The 20,240-nt window shown below is 46.6% G+C and overlaps 1 protein-coding gene and 1 long non-coding RNA gene across 2 annotated transcripts in view; one reads left to right on the top strand and one right to left on the bottom strand.

Moving 5' to 3' along the window:
• The first annotated feature begins 657 nt into the window (after positions 1 to 657).
• LOC142312793 (uncharacterized) lies at positions 658 to 3,730 on the top strand. The gene is made up of 4 exons (XM_075351782.1): positions 658 to 844; positions 1,551 to 1,701; positions 1,816 to 2,697; positions 3,721 to 3,730. The coding sequence occupies exons 1-4, from the start codon at positions 658 to 660 to the stop codon at positions 3,728 to 3,730; spliced, it is 1,230 nt and encodes a 409-aa protein (XP_075207897.1).
• Positions 3,731 to 3,828: 98 nt separating this feature from the next.
• Positions 3,829 to 20,240, bottom strand: part of LOC142310314 (uncharacterized) — a 39,181-nt gene continuing 22,769 nt past the window's right edge. Inside the window, exon 4 of the long non-coding RNA XR_012754125.1 lies at positions 3,829 to 4,698. This is a non-coding gene — a long non-coding RNA (uncharacterized LOC142310314). The remainder of the gene's footprint in view (positions 4,699 to 20,240) is intronic.

Genomic DNA, 20,240 nt, shown 5'->3' with positions numbered 1-20,240 from the left:
ATTGTGAAGGGCAGTCAGATGTCCTGAGCAGAGCTTCTTCCCAGGAATGGGTAGATAGAAAGCAGGGCACTGCTAAAGCAAACACAAAATGCCTGCAACATGAGAGGAAACAGAGAGAAGCGTCCTGCAACCAGTGGTAACCACAACATGAGTGTACCAACTATATATATCAGGAATAATCTGCTCACCTTAAGGCCTGCGCCACACATCCGTGTCTCCGGTACGTTTTTGGCATTTTTTACACGTACCGGAGACACGTGCTGATGTTGACACATTATTTGTAATATAAAAAGCCTCACGTCAGTGTTTGCGCACGGAGCGTGTGTCCGTTCCGTGCGTACGTATGAGCGTGCCGAAAAAGCGCTGACATGTCCGTTTTCCACCGGCATAACGTCCTCACGGATCCATTAAATCCTATGGGTCCGTGTTTACACGTACGTGATACGGATGGCCTCCGTATGCTATCCGTGTGGTCCGTGTCCGTGTTTTCATTAGAAAGGTTGTTACAATCTCAAATACTTTCAGGTGGCGTAGCTAACATATTTTTTTTCCACAAAACTAACTATGCATTTGCAGAAGGAGTGAGCAAGCAAGCAGTTGTAGTTCTGTGTATTGAAAGATATATTTTGAGGAAAATTTCGCCTACGAAATATAATAATGGCACCACGGGTGGACACGGAGAAACTGATAACAGCTGTCGAGACTCACCCACCATTATGGGATACACGTGTTGATGGTTACCATGACCGACTGACAGTTGACCGCCATTGGAATCAAGTAGCTGAGGAAGTGTACCCCAATAATGCATGGGCTAGATGTTCGCCTGCAAAGCGTGCTAAATATGGTAAGTTGTTGTATGTTTTTATATTTTTTTATTTAATATATATATTAGGATTTTTAAAATAATTACAAACTGTGAATGTGTTGTTATAGTTATGTTGTCTTTTAGTTAAAAAATATTTGTGAAGAATTGGTATATGTCCTACTCTATATATTGAGTTCATGTTAAATTTTTAAAAAGGTAACCAAACATTTCATAACTTACAAAAATCAAAGGATACTTATTTTTGTAATCTGCCTTTGAATTCTTCATGAAGTTAATTAACTAACTGATTAAACTGTCATGTGTTTTTAATTTCCCTGTTTTATGAGTCTAAGTTTCGTATCACAATTTCAAATCATGTTTTTTTAATTTTAATATTTTTATTTAATTTAGTTAAATGACATTTCAATATCATGACCTACATGAATAAAATAATATTTCTAGGACTTTTTTGCCAAATTTTATTGGACAAAAAAAAAAAAAGGAAAATTTAAATATATATGACAATTACTTCAAAGATAATTTAACAGAAATATTATTTTGTTATGTGTGAATGTCTAAAAATGGTTTTGAATGAAGAATATATTACAAACATTTTTGTCCTCAAAAGTATTTGGCCAACATGATTTGGTTAAATAGTATATTACATTTAGCAAACATTATTTTAATTAATGTGTGCAGATTTATGGTGAATGTTGCAAGTGACATATTTTTAAAAATTACACAGTTGACTTGGTGAAAAGGCGTTGGCGTTCTGCACGTGATCAGTACCGAAGGGAGTACAACCCTATACCATCCTCATCCAGCCAAGGCCGCAAACGCAGATATGTTTATTATCAACAAATAAGCTTCCTAGCACCCATCTTAGAAGTAACACAGTAAGTTTTTTTTTTTTTTTAAAAAAAAAAAAAAAAAAAAAAAACTTTACTTCATGAAGATAATTGTACAAATATAAATGTTAAGATTGTAATATGTTGTCTCTTTTCTTATAGAACGGAGGATAATCTAGACGATTCAGATGATCAACCAACAGCTGGTCCCTCTGCTACAGCCACCTCAGCATCAGAACAAGAACCTGGCAGAGAAGACAGTGAAAATCCAGAGATTCAACAAGATGCAGCAACTGAATCACATGAGGGTGGGACAGAGAGTGCACAAACCAACACCCAAGCCTCATCAACACAACAAACAACCACACCAGCTACACAATCAACACAAACAAATGTACTTCCACGTTTTGCACCACAACCTCTACGTGCAAGAAGAATCCGCAGACCTGAGGAAATGAGATCCTTACCGGAAATAATTGACACACGCATTATTCACATAATGAACACTCTGATTCCTGAAACAGATGCCGAGCGCTTTTGTCGGTCTTTATCTTCTAGCCTAACCAAAATTCCATCCGATAGGCAGGAACGTGTACGTGCTGCTATGCTGACCCTACTTTCAGCTAGTCAGGCAGAACAGGAACCAGTGAGAGTATATGAGGCCATAGAAAATTGGCGTACCATTATGCAACAACATACAGTCCCAAACACAACAGACAATCAAAATACAATTTCAACACAAACAACAATGGCAACTGTAATAGTCAATAATCCAGTATTACAACAATCTGGTCAACCTTCAATTGCTTCAAGTACGTTATTCCCAACACCAATTAGACAAGGGTATGTTGCAACCAATACTGGTGCCTTAAGCACTGTACAAAGTGCAACCTCACAGCAACCCATCAACTATATGAATTTACAACCCACTCCAAGTACTAGTTACTTTACTCAACCCACAAATATTGGTGGTTTACCTAACTTGTTTCCTGGTTCAACATACCCACAATCATTCATGATGCCTCATTATCCAATCACAACTATGTTACCTACACCACACTTACAAACAACAGTCAACTATCCACAAGGTCAACAACATACACACACACACAATACCCAATTACCCATGTAGATCCACAGGTGTACTCAACATCAGGCAATGTGTTGGGACAAACAAGCATGCAACAGACTGTTCCACACAATACTGTAGTTAGTAATAGGAATGTTGTTCAGCAAACAACTGCTTCCATTCCTGAAAATACTATTTCTGAGGCCACACAAAACAACATACTCAGCAACACTCAGGTTACTTCACTAGAAGATCTTGTTGACTTATGATACACATTTTTGGTAATCTTGACATTCAAATAAAATATATGATGAATGAGTCAAAATTTCTAAAAAGAGGGATTTCCAAAAATGTGTCAACTCTGAGTTTAAAACAAAAAAAAACACATGTGTGATTATATTTAGTGACGGATCACATATATGTTTGATGGCATGGTTTTTTTTTTAGTGTTAGGAACACATTTGTACCCAACCAATTTGATGGTTAGATTACTTCTTATATTCTCAAAACACAGTTTACATTTATTATGTCTATGTCAATGTCCAACATGAGAGCAACTTAATTGGTCGTCAATTTTACAACATTGTAACCAATGGACACAATTTTGAAAATGTACTCTTGTAAGTAAATTATATTTTTAATTTTCGAAAGAATACCATAAAAATTTACTTTTTGTAAAATTTAACAGAAGATGAACAATATGTTCATTTATTATTTTTATGTGACAAAAGAACACCATTACTTTATGGATTAATATGCTTATTATTAATAAAAAAATATGTTTGTGAAAAAAACTATCATGTTTATTATTTAAATTTAAAAATAATATTGCATTTTTTCTATAGACGTTTAACATTATTAATGTTGTAAGTGTCAAATAACAAAAAAAACATGATAGTAACACAGAAATTTACAAAAACATACATACAACATTCAGAAATCCATGTTGTTAACATAAATGTCAGTTGATGATTAACGCATTTTCACTTTAATACAAGTAAGATTTAAGCTCTTAGATGTTTAGAAATAATTAAACATTTTCGTATAAGAAAAAATATTAAATTGTTATCTAAATAAATCCAAGACAATCTTAACATACATCACGATTATTATTATCATCAAAACAATTAAAGTAATCAGTAAATAAATTTCTAATTTGTAAACCAGATGTCACGGAATTATGAGACATAGGTTCACCTGTTGGATTAACAACATGGTTTATCTGCAATTCATCATCCACATAACTTCCTCCTTCATGTATCCGACAGAAATTGTGAAGCACTATGGTAGCCTTGAGGACAGATGTGACAAAGTTTGGGTGCAACTGAATAGTTGTCTGATAAATGCGCCATTTGTTAGCTAAAATACCAAATGCACACTCCACATAACGTCTTGCTTTAGTTAGCCGATTATTAAAGTACTGTTTCCTGTCATCAATGGATCTCCTTGGATATGGTCGCATAACATGTTTGGATAATGCAAATCCTGCATCTGCTACCATCACATATGGTGCCAACGGTCCAGATGTACCAGGTAGGGCAACTGGTGGGGGGATCAATAATGCATTTTCTTGCAGGCGTTGGGCTAATCTTGATGAACGGAAAATACGGGCATCTGAGGCACTACCATAGGCCCCAATGTCTGCTTAAATAAAACGGTATTCTGTGTCAACCAATGCCAAAATAACAACGGAAAAAAACCTATGAAAATTGAAATAACGTGACCCAGAGTTTGGTGGCTTTTTAACTCTGAAATGCTTGCCATCCAAAGCTCCTATGCAGTTAGGAAAGTCAACAGAGTCCTTGAAGCCCTTAGAGATTTTCAACCAATCTTCTCTGTTTGGCTGAGGCATCATTTGTTCTTTTAAATGTTGCCATATCATGTCGCATGTGTGACGTACTATAACGGCAATGGTTGATCTCCCCAACAAAAAATCAAAATGTAAAGCACTAAAAGATTGACCAGTCGCCAAGAATCTATGAAAACAAGACAAACAATGATTTACAATTAACAACAATATGTTATTTTAAATTAAACCAATCAAAATAAAACACAAACATTGATTCAACACAGATATTAGATCAATAAAGATCAATTACACATTTCAATGTGAAAAATAACACATTTAAAAACAATTTAAAAAAAAAAAATATATACCTCAGAGTCACCATGAATCTCTCCTCTGGGGAAATGGAAAGCCGCATCCAAGTGTCCTGATGTTGCAAATGAGGTCGTAAAATATTTAGTAAGTAATCAAAACTATCAACTGACAAACGGCAGTATGAAAAAAACTTATCTGGGAAATTCCGTAACTCAAAAAATAAAGTATGGAAATGACCATGCATAGGTCGCATCATCATTAGTGGATGCACCCACAATCTGGTTCTTCTTACATTATCATAATGCAACATGTGCCGTCTAACGCCAAAACGACGAGATATAATCCAACATAAAAACACTAAGGCCTCCGTGGATAATGGCATTGCGACAATTTTTGTCTCAACACATAGGTGCTCCAAGGCAAAATACAAGCAGGAAACAGTTTATAGTTAACTTATATTTATGTCCTAATCACATACACCTATGTGTCATTTAATTCCAAGTAATCACCATTATCTCAATGTGTGAAACATGTTAAACACGCACAAAAAACGGACTGCACACGGAACACACACTGACGTATTTCACGCACAGGAAAACGCACACACGTACACACGTATGACACACGATATGCATACGGACACTACACGGAGGGGAAAAACGGACTGCAAATACGGGACACGGATACAAAAAACGGACTACAGCAAACGTACGTTTTTTACACGTGAGTGTGGCAGAGGCCTAAGATTGTGCTGTTACTTCATTGTCCTGTACCCCAAATATCAGTGTCATTATCCTGTACCCAAAATATCAGTGTCATTATACTGTACCCCAAAGGTCCAGTCACACTAAGCAACTTACCAGCGATCCCAACAACGATAGGGATCGCTGGTAAGTTGCTAGGAGGTTGCTGGTGAGATGTCACACTTTGACGCTCCAGCGATCCCACCAGCAACCTGACCTGGCAGGGATCGCTGGAGCGTCACTACACGAGTTGCTGGTGAGCTCACCAGCAACCAGTGACCAGCCATACGTGCAGAGAGCAGGGAGCAGCGCACACTGAGCGCTGGCTCCCTGCTCTCCTAGTACAGCACACATCGGGTTAATTACCCGATGTGTGCTGCAGCTAAATGTGCACAGAGCAGGGAGCAGTGCACAATGCTTAGCGCTGGCTCCTTGCTCTCCTAGCTACAGCACACATCGGGTTAATTACCCGATGTGTCCTGCAGCTACACGTGCACAGAGCAGGAGCTGGCACTGACAGTGAGAGCGGCTGAGGCTGGTATCAAAGGTAAATATCGGGTAACCAAGGACAGGGCTTCTTGGTTACCCGATGTTTACTGTGGTTACCAGCCTCCGCAGAAGCCGGCTCCTGCTGCCTGCACATTTAGTTGTTGCTGTCTCGCAGTCACACACAGCGATCTGTGCTTCACAGCAGGACAGCAACAACTAAAAAATGGCCCAGGACATTCAGCAACAACCAACGACCTCACAGCAGGGGCCAGGTTGTTGCTGGATGTCACACACAGCAACATCGCTAGCAACGTCACAAAAGTTGTTCGTTACCAGCGATGTTGCTAGCGATGTTGCTTAGTGTGACGGGGCCTCAAGTGTCAGTGTCATTGTCCTGTACCCCAAGTGTCAGTGTCATTATCCTGTACCCCAAATATCAGTGTCATTATCCTGTACGCCAAGTGTCTGTGTCGTTATCCTGTACCCCAAGTGTTAGCGTCATTATCCTGTACCCCAAGTGTCAGTGTCATTATCCTGTACTCCAAATATCAGTGTCATTATCCTGTACCCCAAATATGAGTGTCATTATACTGTACCACAAGTGTCAGCGTGATAATACTGTACCCCAAGTGTCAGTGTCATTATCCTGTACCCCAAGTGTCTGTGTCGTTATAATGTACCCCAAGTGTGAGTCATTATACTGTACCCCAAGTGTCAGCGTGATAATACTGTACTCCAAGTGTAAGTGTCATTATCCTGTACCCCAAATATCAGTGTCATTATCCTGTACCCCAAGTGTTAGCGTCATTATCCTGTACCCCAAGTGTTAGTGTCATTATCCTGTACCCCAAGTGTCAGTGTCATTATCCTGTACCCCAAGTGTCTGTGTTGTTATCCCGTACCCCACGTATCAGTGTCATTATCCTGTACCCCTAGTGCCAGTGTCATTATCCTGTACCCCAAGTGTCAGTGTCATTGTCCTGTACCTCAGGTGTGATTGTCCTGTACCCCAAGTGTTAGTGTCATTGTCCTTTACCCCAAGTGTCAATGTCATTGTCCTGTACCCCATGTGTCACTGTCCTGTACCTCCAAAGTGGCAGTGTCATTGTCCTGGACCCCAAGTCCCGGTGTCATTCTTCTGTACCCCAAATGTCAGTATCATTATTCTGTACTCAACACCAAAATCTTTGTATATAATATTATACTGGGCACGTGCCGTCAACCTCGGCCACCCCTGGGGCCAGAGATTGCCTGTACTGCTCAGATGAGTAGACGGCCATTGCTGCAGGTGTGCCGCCCCTGCAGCGGATCGAATGGCTCGGATCCGGGGTTGGTGATTACTCGTGGCTCGAGGGTCTCCGGACCCGGGGGCTAGGGGCCACACTCAAATGAAAAATGGGGTATTTACAGGGGAAATCGATATAGTTCCTGACGCCACCCATGGTGTACGGTAATTGGGAGTATCGCCGCTGCCGTTGGTAGTACCCGGGGCGATGGAGTGCTGCAGGAAGATGACGTTACCCTCCACGGGTAGGGTTAGTGGACCGCTTGCTTGGGAAAGCCCTATCCCCCTCGTTGCGCTAGTGCCCCCGATCTCTGAGCTCTTGGGAACAGTCCATAAAGGCTCTGTCCTCCGCAGGTTAATTGCCGGGTCGCCTAAAGCTTCTCCCCGACCTAGGGTCCGTGTACCCCTACGTGCCTTTGGTCCTGGACCGGTGATAGGACCAGGCTGCTGACCGTCCTCCAAGACAGGTTCCAGGCACCTAGCCTCAATCCCCTGCTGTGACGCCCTGGCACAGCCAGGTTGTCACAGAAAGAGTTAATCCTCCTTGGTAATCTGATCTCACACCGGTGCAGCCAGACAAGCACAGCCCCCAGTGTAAGGGAAAAGCAGAGGAGAGGGGAGGGGCTGGAGCAGAGAGTGTGTGGAGGGCAGACAGGACAGAGGTCTGGAGTTAGCTCCCAGGCTGGGAGTGAAGCGTTCTCCAAAAGGGCCGGGGCAGGCCGTTGTGAGGAAGGGGCCAGAACAGGTAGCCGGAGCCGGGCGGTGGCCCCTCGGTACCTGGGTACCCGGATCACTACAGGGGAGTAGATTCCCCGTTCCCGGCTGAGGAGAAAGAGGAAGAGAGAGAGGAGAAAAAGGCACTTTGCTGCAGGGAAGGAAACAACAAGGGCTGCTGCACCGTGTGTGGGACTCTAACACCCCCCGTACCGGAGGCCGCGGACACCGGCAATTCTTAGTTCACCAGCGACTCCGTGTGACTTTCTTGTGAGTACAACCGTGCCCTCGGGCACCGCACTGCAGCACTGCGCCCTGCCCCCTGCTTACCCCATCACCGGGCCCCGGGACAACCAACCCCCCTACCCACGGAGGGGACATAACAACTACGCTGCTCCCTGTCATCGCTCCCGGGATCCCCTTCCAGAGCAGCGGTGGTGTTCCACCATCACCACAACCGTGGGTGGCGTCACGGACAATCTCCCCTAACAAAACCCCTTTTACTGTGGAGCCTGGGATCACAGACCGGGTCACGCCACCGTGATACCCACAGAAGTGACTCTGTGGCCCGGATCTGAGTACCCCTGGTCCCCGGGCGAAACATTTGGCGTCACGAACAGGATCGAACCCATCCAGTTACCTGGAGGAAGTGCGCCTTGCCCCGTCCGTCAGCGGCGTCCCGCTGAGGAAAAATCCCGAAGTCCGCCATTTTAGCCGCCATTTTAGGCGCCAAAAACAACAACTTGGCGCCTTCTTCTCCGAGCGGTGGGCGCGAAAAAGAGGCTCCGCCCCCTGAGAACGTGGGCGGAAGTGAAGCTCCGGAGGACCGGAAGCGAAAAGAGAAACTTTAAAAGTTGCTGGAAGGACTGCTCCCGAGTACCAAGGGGGAGCAGTAGGAAGGAACCGCAGCTTATGTGACAAGGACTGTAAAGGCAGGGACGCCAGGACTCTGCCAACATTTGGTTCCTGGAGAGGCCGCCGCAGCGATGCACCGACCCGTTACCCCTGTTACCGGTAGCGGAGCCCGCAGCGCCTGTTGGGGAGTACCCAGACCTGGGGTCCCCAGGCCTCACCTTTGTCACCACCCTGCCACCGGCCCCGGCAGTCCGCCCGGCCGCGACGGAGATGACGACGGCCCCGGCAGTCCGCCCGGCCGCAACGGCAGCGAAGTACCAGTCCCGTTGACCAATCTGGAGCCGTTTCTGGACTGGGGTCAAGGGGTGCTGCCTGGGTTTTAGGGGCAGCACCAAGGCTAGGTTGTTTGGGTGGGTGACTAAAGGACCCGTTACGTTAATATTATTAAAAGTGTTATTTGTTGTTGCAACGTTGAAGCAATGTACATCCCGCTGTGGGAAGATTGAAAATGTTTAAAATGTTTTATTCTTTTCCAGTTTTAATAAATGTCGGTGCCTAGACGGCCCGAGGACGGGCCGTGTTTTACCAAGGGGGTGTGTGACGCCCTGGCACAGCCAGATTGTCACAGAAAGAGTTAATCCTCCTTGGTAATCTGATCTCACACCGGTGCAGCCAGACAAGCACAGCCCCCAGTGTAAGGGAAAAGCAGAGGAGAGGGGAGGGGCTGGAGCAGAGAGTGTGTGGAGGGCAGACAGGACAGAGGTTTGGAGTTAGCTCCCAGGCTGGGAGTGAAGCGTTCTCCAAAAGGGCCGGGGCAGGCCGTAGTGAGGAAGGGGCCAGAACAGGTAGCCGGAGCCGGGCGGTGGCCCCTCGGTACCTGGGTACCCGGATCACTACAGGGGAGTAGATTCCCCGTTCCCGGCTGAGGAGAAAGAGGAAGAGAGAGAGGAGAAAAAGGCACTTTGCTGCAGGGAAGGAAACAACAAGGGCTGCTGCACCGTGTGTGGGACTCTAACACCCCCCGTACCGGAGGCCGCGGACACCGGCAATTCTTAGTTCACCAGTGACTCCGTGTGACTTTCTTGTGAGTACACCCGTGCCCTCGGGCACCGCACTGCAGCACTGCGCCCTGCCCCCTGCTTACCCCATCACCGGGCCCCGGGACAACCAACCCCCCTACCCACGGAGGGGACATAACAACTACGCTGCTCCCTGTCATCGCTCCCGGGATCCCCTTCCAGAGCAGCGGTGGTGTTCCACCATCACCACAACCGTGGGTGGCGTCACGGACAATCTCCCCTAACAAAACCCCTTTTACTGTGGAGCCTGGGATCACAGACCGGGTCACGCCACCGTGATACCCACAGAAGTGACTCTGTGGCCCGGATCTGAGTACCCCTGGTCCCCGGGCGAAACACTGCGACCGGGGGTCCGACTCCTCTAGGTCCAGAATCCTTTACTAAGAAAAAGAGCGTGCAGAACCGTGTGACGACCTGAATAGTCCAGGGCGTCACACAGGGCCAAGTCATGGAGCAGAGTCAGCGTTGTTAGAGTAAAAAAAAGTTTATGAGGTAAATAATAGTTCTTTTTAATTTATGCCACTTCCCGCCTTTATCCATTTGTTTCTGAATCCAGAAAGCCCCTTTATATTCCCGTAGGAGTTTGGCCTGTGCTGTTACTAGACTAAAATTGGACTCAGATTACTTTACAAGTAGAAAAAAAATTACCAAAAATAAATGGATTTACTACAGGAAAGACCTCAAGACCCTGAGTGAAATGGAGCGCCTGGAGAAGTCACTGATTTACATTGGAGATGGTAGGAAACTTCGTCTTTATATTTAGAACGCCCTTGGCGTCCCACAGACCCTTCCGATACCGAGATACAGCTGTTTATTTTCATCTTTCTGTGGGATGAGAAGAAAGTGAAGGAAAGTGGAGACCCAAAATGGCCACTGAGAATTCCCTCCCCCGGGGAGGAGATGACAGCAGGAAAAGACAACAGAAAAAACAACCGCATGTATCTAAGCCAGTCATGTAGGAGTGTGTCTGCTGAGCTGTGTATCTAAGTTTTGTATCTGTGAAACTATCAGCTGAGGTTATCTTAGCCCATCAGATGTGATACTTTCTGTTAAACCTCTGTATCTAAGCATGTTATGTATGATATACAAGTGCATCTCAATAAAATAGAATATCATCAAAAAGTTAATTTGTTTCAGTAATTCATTACAAGAAGTGAAACACATATTATATAGTCATTAAAGAGTGATCTATTTCAAGTGTTTATTTCTGTTAATGTTGATGATCATGGCTAATGTGACGCCCTGGCAAAACCAGGTAGTCACACATAGGCCCCCGCATAACACCTTCCCTCACCTAGGTTACACACAGCCGACCTGAAACCCTAGTCACCCCCCCTTAGGGCAAGACAGGCACGCCAGTGGGCGGGACCAGGTGGTTAGGGAACGCCCACCTAGCGGTCTAGACAGCCCAGAGCGGAAAAGCAAGCAGTTGAGTTAAGCGTTAGTTCAGTTTTGGAGTTCAAGTGGAGAGGAGTGTGGGCTGGGGCTAGGTGTAGCTCCAGCAGAGGAAGTTCAAGTTGAACGGTGCCAGGGTCGGAGCCCTGGTACCTTGGCTAGGTGGCAGACGGTGGTCTCCGTCAGCAGGAGACGGGAAGACGGCTCGGCAGATCCGAGGAGGACCGGAAAAGGGTTGGAGCCCACCGGTACCGACACCAGAGACCCGACCGGAAACCGTGCACAGAGGGGGTACTCGGACCCTGAAGCCAGGACCGAAACCAGCGGACGAGCTAATTAACCGATTGAGGGCAGGATTACAGGTCCTGTCCCAACCAAAGTCCCGAAAGAAGACAACCACCCACAGAGAGGGATAGGGCAACCGCCAGGGCCCATAGATCCCATGGGTCAGCGTCTGCAGGCACGGCTCCTTAGGCACACAGCAAGGCGGGAGTAGACTCCTGAGTTCCAAACCAGGCAGCCCACAATACACAAAAACAGTGCAGAGGAAAGGACAGCGACCACCAGCCTGGGTAGGGGACCAGAGTAAAACCGCCCGCAGTGGCCGGCCACCAGCACCATGGTTTACCAAAAGACTCGTGCGTTTCATTCAATTGTGAGTAAACAAGTACCCCCTGGTCCATCTGGGCGTGCAAGCCCCTGCCGTCGCCATACCCTGCACAGAGACACTGGGCCCCAGGGCAACCATCCCTATCCATGGAGGGGTTAACATCCGGCTGCCATTACATCTCCCCCGGGTATCCCACAACAGCAGCGGTGGTGTCCCACTTCACCACACACCATGGGTGGCGTCACAGACATTCTACAATCAATCCCGTACAAATATGTCCCCCTTTTATACGGAGTGACCGCGGGACCCCCGGGTCCGGAGAACCCCTCGAGCCGTACCGTAGGCGGCACACTTACAGCCAATAAAAACCCAAATATCATTATCTCAAAACATTAGAATAATTACCACAAAACACTTGAAAAGCCTTCCTAAGCTTTTAAAATGGTCCCTTAGTCTGGTTCAGTATGCTACACAATCATGGAGAAGACTGCCGACTTGACAATGACTTGTCCAGAAGGCAGTCATTGACACACTCCACAAGCCACAAAAGGTCATTGCTAAAGAAAATAGCTGTTCACAGAGTGCTGTATCTAAGCATATCAATGGAAAGTTGAGTGGAAAGAAAAAGTGTAGTAGAAAAAAGTGCACAAGCAACCGGGATAACCGCAGCCTTGATAGAATTGTTAAGAAAAGGCCATTCAAAAATTTGGGGGAGATTCACAAGGAGTGGACTACTGCTGGAGTCAATGCTTCAAGAGCCACCACACACAGACATATCCAGGACATGGGCTACAACTGTCACATTCCTTGTTGCAAGTCACTCATGACCAATTAACAACGCCAGAAGCATCTTACCTGGGCCGAGGAGAAAAAGGACTGGACTGTTGCTCAGTGGTCCAAGGTGTTGTTTTCAGATGAAAGTAAATTTTGCATTTTATTTGGAAATCAAGCCCCCAGAGTCTGGAGGAAGAGTGGAGAGGCCACAATCCAAGCTGCTTGAGGTCTAGTGTGAAGTTTCCACAATCAGTGATGGTTTGGGGAGCCATGTCCTCTGCTGGTGCAGACCCACTGTGTTTTATTAAAACCAAGTCAGCACAGCCGTCTACCAGGAAATGTTCGAACACTTCATGCTTCCCTCTGCTGACAAGCTTTTTTGGAGATGGAAATTTCATTTTCCAGCAGGACTTGGCACCTGTACACACTGTCAAAATTACTGATACCTGGTTTGATAACCACAGTATCACTTTGCTTGATTGGCCAGCAAACTCGCCTGACCTAAACCCCATAGAGAATCTATGGGGTATTGTCAAGAGGAAGATGAGAGACACTGGACCCAACAATGCAGACGAGCTGAAGGCTGCTATCAAAGCAACCTGGGCTTCCATAACACCTCAGCAGTGCCACAGGCTGATCGCCTCCATGCCACGCCGCATTGATGCAGTAATTCATGCAAAAAGAGCCCCGACCAAGCATTTACTGTACAGACTTTTCAGTAGGCGCCAACATTTCTGAGTGTAAAATCATTTTTTTCAGTTGATCTTATATAATATTTTAATTTTCTGAGATAATGCCTTTTGGGTTTTCATTGGCTGTAAGCCATAATCATCAACATTAACAGAAATAAACACGTGAAATAGATCACTCTGTGTGTAATGACTCTATATAACATATAGGAATCGATCGCTCTGTGTGTAATGACTATATAATATATAGGAATAGATCACTCTGTGTGTAATGACTTTATATAATATATAGGAATCGATCACTCTGTGTGTAATGACTCTATCTAATATATAAAGCTGAATGTGTGTATGTATGTGTGTGTGTGTGTGTGTGTGTGTGTGTGTGTGTATGTCCAGGATTGGCATCTGCACCGTCGCAGCTACAGCCACAAAATTTTGCACACTCACACTTCTGGACCCCGAGAGCGTCATAGGCTATGTTTGCAGAAGAAATTTTAACCCCGCACTTTACAGTTATTCACCAAAAAACCTACCTCCATTAAAGTGAATGGAGCTGGGAGCCACAGTGCAGCCAGAACTTCAGAAGAATGCGCAACCACGCCCTTAAATGGAATGTTGGCATGTCACAATGCAGCCAGGGAAAGAGACAGACACAGACAGGGAAAGAGGCAGACACACACAGGATAAGAAACAGACATAGACAGGGTGAGAGACAGACACAAAGAGACAGACACAGACAAAGAGACAGACTGACAGGGAAAGAGACAGACAGGGAAAGAAAGGGAAAGAGAGAGACAGGTAAAGAGACAGACACAGACAGGTAAAGAGACAGACACAAACAAAGAGACAGAGACAGACACAGGGAAACAGACAGACAGGGAAAGAGAGGGAAAGCGACAGACAGGGAAAGAGAGGGAAAGAGACAGACAGGGAAAGTGACAGAGATAGATAGACAGACAGGGAAAGAGATAGATAGACAGACAGGGAAAGAGATTGAGACAGCCAGAGAAAGAGACAGAGACAGTCAGAGACAGACAGGGAAAGAGACAGACAGACAAAGAGATAAAGAGAGAGACAGAGAGATATATACAGAGGGGGAGACAGAGATTATAATTACATTTATATCTATTTGTTTTGTGGTTTTTGTGTGCAGAATACTAATGCATTCTATTTTGTTTGTTTTGCGAAGCCGGGTAGTACAGCTAGTATAATATATAGGAATAGATCCTTCTGTGCGTAATGACTCTATATAATATATGCGTTTCCCCTTTTTGTATTGAATTACTGAAATAAATTAACTTTTTGATGATATTCTAATTTATTGAGGTGTATTTGTAATCAGCTCAGCCATGTATCTAAGGCTATGTGCGCACTTTGCTTTTTTACCTGCTTTTCCACTGCTTTTTCAACTGCAGCGTTTTCATGCCAAAATGCTTGCATTATGCTTTTCAAGCGAAGTCAATGGGACATTGAGCTTTCTTGTGCACATCATGCTGTTCAAAACACTGCGTTTAATTTGCATAAATTTGGGTAAAAACTCAGCGTTCAAAGAAGCAGCATGTCAATTGTTTTTGCCATTTTGGCTGCGTTTCCCATACATTCAATTTAATACAAAACTGCAGCGTTTCTAAAAGCACCGGAAAAGCACTAAAAACTCATGAAAACCGCAAGGTGCGCATAGGCTACTTTCTTTGCGTTTAACATGTATTTTTAAAGCCAAAAGCATTGTCCTTTCTGTCAGAGGATTCTTTTTGAACTGCAACTACCTCGACGCAAAGTGCGCACATAGCCTAAGCACATCATGGTGATACCGTCTGCTGAGCCCTAGTTTTAACACTAGAACTACTGAGGTAGTCATTTTGACTACTTTGCACCATGTATTTCTATATAGGTGTCACGAGTCCAGTAGTTCTAGTGTTAAGTATATCATATCTGATACTATTTTCAGAGCCATTTATCTAATCTATCATGTGTGATACCGTCTGCTGAACTGCAGTAACTAAGATTTTCATTTATAACACTGTGTTGAGCCATTGCATAAAATAAGTTTGCTACTACAGTATTTGCTGAACCAATGTATCTAATTCTCAGTGTTCAATTGGAGTATCGAAGACCTTCATGAGTGATACCATTTCCTGAGCTATGTATCTTAAGGGTGCTTTACACGCTGCGACATCGCTAACGATATATCGTCCGGGCCACGGTGTTTGTGACGCACATCTGGCGTCGTTAGCGACATCACAGCGTGTGACAGCTAGGAGCGACGATCAACGATCGCAAAAACGGCAAAAATCATTGATCGCTGACACGTTGCTCCTAATCATAATGTCGTTGGTGTTTCATTCCACAGGTTGTTCGTCGTTCCTGCGGCACCACACATCGCTGTGTGTGACACTATTGGGGGGTGCTACTGCTATGGACAATAAGAAACACGCTGCCACTTTAAGAGACAGATACCTCCCCGTGTTGAGGGGTAATGGAATGTTCTGCTCCCCCTGCAGAAAGTGTGCTAATGGACAGCCCGAGTGTAAGAAGAGAAGTGACTTTCTGTTTTGATTTTAGAACCGTGTGAAGGAACACACAGCCGGTGTGTCTCTGAGGATTGGAGTTTTTCTTCTGAATCGAGAGAGAGACTTGCAGATAACAGGGAACAAGCGAGGAATCTGAAGCAAGAAGAAGATTTTGATCTCCTTACCCTGGCCCAGGAGAAGTGCGCACCTTCAGATGAGACTGTTGTTGGGGGGTCCCCGGGACTGGATCCACGTCCCCAGCATCACTGTGAGTTGAATATTGTGCACATACTAGGGGCTAAAGTAGGCTTCAGTAGGTAGAACACGGCATCCGTGTGGCCCGGTTAGCAGAGGCCAGAGAGGTTATGTGTAGAGTAGCATTGTACCTGACTGTTTTTGTGTTTCTTGAACCTGTAATAGTTGGAGCACCGTGTTATTGAGCGGACCAGCTAGAGAATACAAAAGTGTTGTTAAATCACGTTTTGCCACTGTATACCCCGTGCCTGAACCTGCCTTCTCCACATCTTTCCCCGCCTGTTAATAAATACACCCTTGTTGTTCGCACCTCGTCTTGTGTACTGTAACCTACTCTGCACCGCGGTGGTCCTCTCGGCCATCGCTTCAAGTGGCGCTGCGAGCAGAGTACGGTCACCAAGATGGAGGCAGCAGACAGCAACGGCGGGAACGCTAATATTAATGGGGGTGCTGTGGGCAATGGTGGAACCCCTGCAAGGACACTTCCAATGGGCACCATATTCAGTGTGCTACCAAAATTCGATGGCAATAACATGGCACTGTGCGACTGGGTGTCCCGGCTGCAGAGCACCCTGAAAGTGTATAACATCGGCCCAGAGCTTGAGGTGGACATCGCTTTGACTGCCCTAGAGGGAGAAGCACGTAGAAATGTCTGTCTACAACCAGAACCCACCCGTAGTACCCTGAAAGAGTTAGTTGGATTCTTGGAAGAGATCTATGGCGAGACTGCTAGCGCGGGACATCTTCGCGCCAAATTTTTTTCGAGGCTGCAGCGGGAAGAAGAAGGGATCTCTCAGTATGCAACAGCACTACAAGAAGTGTTAGCGGAGGTCCAGAGAAAGGAGTCAGATGGACTTGGCGGCATACCCTCTACCGACCGGATACTCCGGGAACAGTTTATTCTGGGATTGCATAGCGTATCCTTGCGGCGAGCCCTGGCAGAACGGGTCCGAGCGAATCCGGCTCTTACTTTTCGTCAAATCCTAGCAGAAGCAGTAGCCCGAAGTAAAGAAGAAAGTTACGCATCTGGAGTGGTGCGCGTCCAAACCGCCACCTCCAGAGTGGACCCAAACTGCCAGGTGGGACTGGTCCAGGTGGTGCAAGATTTACAGAAATCCGTTCTCAACGTACAGGAGAAGCTGACCCAGATGGAGCAAAGAATGAGGGACTTGTCTGGTGAACATCCCTACCCAGCTGCATCCTCCTCCTTCCAACCTGGCCCATCATACTCACGCAATAATTCCTCGGCTCTACCAATGGGGGACTGGAGGCTGCAGGCTTCCTCTCGTCAGCCACCAGAGGCACGGGTATTCCCCAGCGAGGAGAAGACATCCACTGCTGGGGATGTGGAGGTCGGGGGCATATTGCCAGGGGGTGCCGGAATAACACTCAAAGCCAACGGAAGCCATCGTTAAACTACCAACCCCCACAGTAGTGCGGCACTCTGCGGGGGAGGCGAGAAGGGAGGCCACTCTGTATCATAACGAACATTTGATCGCTAGTTGTCCCACCCTACGTGCTGAATTCGAGAGTGTCCCAGTGAATTGCTTGATAGATACTGGGTCACAAGTGACGACGATGCCAGAAGCATATTTCAATCAACATATCCAGACACTGGCCAGGCCAGAGAAAGAGACCCTGATCCGGCTGATTGCTGCTAATCAACAACCGATCCCGGTCACAGGAGTTGTGTGGATGAATGTTCGAATCTGTGGGCAAGAAGTGAGGAAAAAAGGGATCTTACTAGTCCCCGAGCCCATCAACGAAGATGTACCTGTAATATTGGGGATGAATGTCCTACGTGAATTAGATCAGATTATGTTCACCAAACGGGGACCCGGATACTGGAAGCAAGCTACTACACATAAGCCTACACAGGAAGCACTTCAACGGCTGATCCGCGTCTGTGGGACGCAGAAGAGTGTGCCATCTCATCAGACGGTAGGGGTCATCAGGGCTCCTGGGAAGGAACCTATAATCCTGCCTCCCGGCCGAGAAAGTATATTACACCTCCCAGTGGGAACCTATCGCAATCTCGATGGGATAGAAGTGATTGTTCAGCCTGTAGCAACCGGAAGAGTGGACCAAGAAGTTATGATAGCTCGTACGGCAGCTGTGGTCCAACAAGGACGCGTCCCTATCAGAGCCTTGAATGTGGGCCCCGGTGAGGCCACCTTGCCTCGAGGGACGGATCTGGCCCTGGTTTACGTACATAAAGGCGAGGTAATGAGTCATAAAGAGATATCCTTATCGCCGATAGAAGGTGTGGGTTGGGCCCTAGCAGTCTCTGCGAGGGCCAAAGAGATGCCATCCCCAGAGTGGAGTGGAAAGGCCATCCTCGATCAGATGGAAGTGGATGTGAATTCGCTGGGCCCTGAGCGTGTGCAAGCAGTAGAAGCTATGCTGTGGGAGAACCAGGCCGCATTCGCTCGCCACGCTGAAGATTTCGGCTGCACTGAAGCCATCATGCATGAGATACCGACTGGGGAAGCTCGCCCGATTCGAGAACGGTACCGACAGATCCCTCCCAAGATGTACCAAGAGGTAAAGACGTTACTGAAGCAGATGCTGGATTCAGGAATAGTGCAGGGCAGCCAGAGCCCTTGGGCGGCCCCGGTGGTACTCGTCAAGAAAAAGGATGGAACCATCCGGTTCTGTGTAGACTACAGAAAACTCAACGCTTGTACCATTCGCGACTCGTACCCATTACCACGAATCGAAGAATCCTTGAAGGCCTTGGGGAAGGCCAAGTACTTCTCCACCTTGGATTTAGCAAGCGGGTACTGGCAAGTACCTGTGGCGGAAAAAGACAAAGCCAAGACCGCGTTCATCCTCCCGATGGGATTGTTTGAGTTTAACCAGATGCCCTTCGGACTCTCCAATGCTCCGGGCACGTTTCAACGGCTGATGGAAAAGTGCTTGGGAGACCTAAATTTTGAAGCAACCCTGATCTATCTGGATGACATCATCGTGTTCTCGGCCACGTTCAAAGAACACCTTGACCGGCTTGGACAGGTACTCGGGAGACTGCAGGCTCATAACCTGAAGGTGAAGCCCAAAAAATGCCACCTCTTCAAGAGAGAGATCGAGTACCTGGGCCACACAGTGTCACAAGATGGAGTCCTACCCTCCGCAGAAAAGGTGGCGGCTATTCAGAAGTGGCCAGTCCCTTGAATGGTGAGGTAACTCAAGGCATTTCTTGGACTCGCCGGGTATTACCGCCGGTTCGTCAAAGACTTCGCAAAGGTGGCGGGTCCTTTGAACGAGCTGCTGAGGGGGACCGCCGGAGTGTCGAAGAACCAGGGCATCTCTTGGGCTCAAAGACAAGATGAGGCTTTTCACGCTTTGAAGAATGCCCTTACTTCAGCCCCGATCCTGGCCTATGCGGACTTCGACCGACCATTCCTGCTGTACACAGATGGTAGCCTTCATGGACTCGGTGCCGTATTGTCTCAGATGCAAAATGGACATGAGAGTGTCATTGGCTACGCCAGTAGGTCCCTGCGGGACAGCGAAAGAAACCCCCACAATTACAGCTCCTTTCGACTAGAGCTCCTGGCCCTAGTGTGGGCCATGACAGAGAAATTTGCTGGCTTCCTGACAGGAACCAAGATCCAGGTCCGGACAGACAATAATCCTCTGGCCCACCTTGAGAATACCAAATTGGGAGCCTTGGAACAACGGTGGGTGGCTCGCCTTGCAAAGTTTGACTTTACCATCTGTTATCGCCCTGCTACCAAAAACGCAAATGCGGATGGGCTGTCAAGAGTGACGGTGGAGACCCCAGTGGGGGATCTCGATGAACGATTAGAGGAGGAAGAAACGCCAGACTTTAGCAAGTTTGGGCCCTCGGTGGTTGCGTCCCAGTTGAGTAGGCAGGCTTGCACACTGCCCCGGTCCCTGGGGAGAACCAATGAAGAATGGGGACGTGCTCAAGATGCAGACGAAGGGCTGCAACAGATGAAACACTGGGTAACTGAGAAGCAGAAGCCAGACAAACAAGAAAGGGCTAACCTGGA

This window comes from Anomaloglossus baeobatrachus, chromosome 5 (genome assembly GCF_048569485.1).
Source record: "Anomaloglossus baeobatrachus isolate aAnoBae1 chromosome 5, aAnoBae1.hap1, whole genome shotgun sequence".
Lineage (NCBI taxonomy): Eukaryota > Metazoa > Chordata > Amphibia > Anura > Aromobatidae > Anomaloglossus > Anomaloglossus baeobatrachus.
Note: the sequence above shows the minus strand (reverse complement) of the source record. Positions and strands in the feature narration are given on the sequence as shown.

Excerpts from the sequence above, each read along its gene's own strand:
- LOC142312793 (XM_075351782.1), top strand. The coding sequence starts at position 658 with ATGGCACCACGGGTGGACACGGAGAAACTGATAACAGCTGTCGAGACT. Across the intron at positions 845-1,550 it reads TGCAAAGCGTGCTAAATATG|TTGACTTGGTGAAAAGGCGT; the intron begins GTAAGTTGTTGT and ends AAAATTACACAG. Across the intron at positions 1,702-1,815 it reads CCCATCTTAGAAGTAACACA|AACGGAGGATAATCTAGACG; the intron begins GTAAGTTTTTTT and ends CTTTTCTTATAG.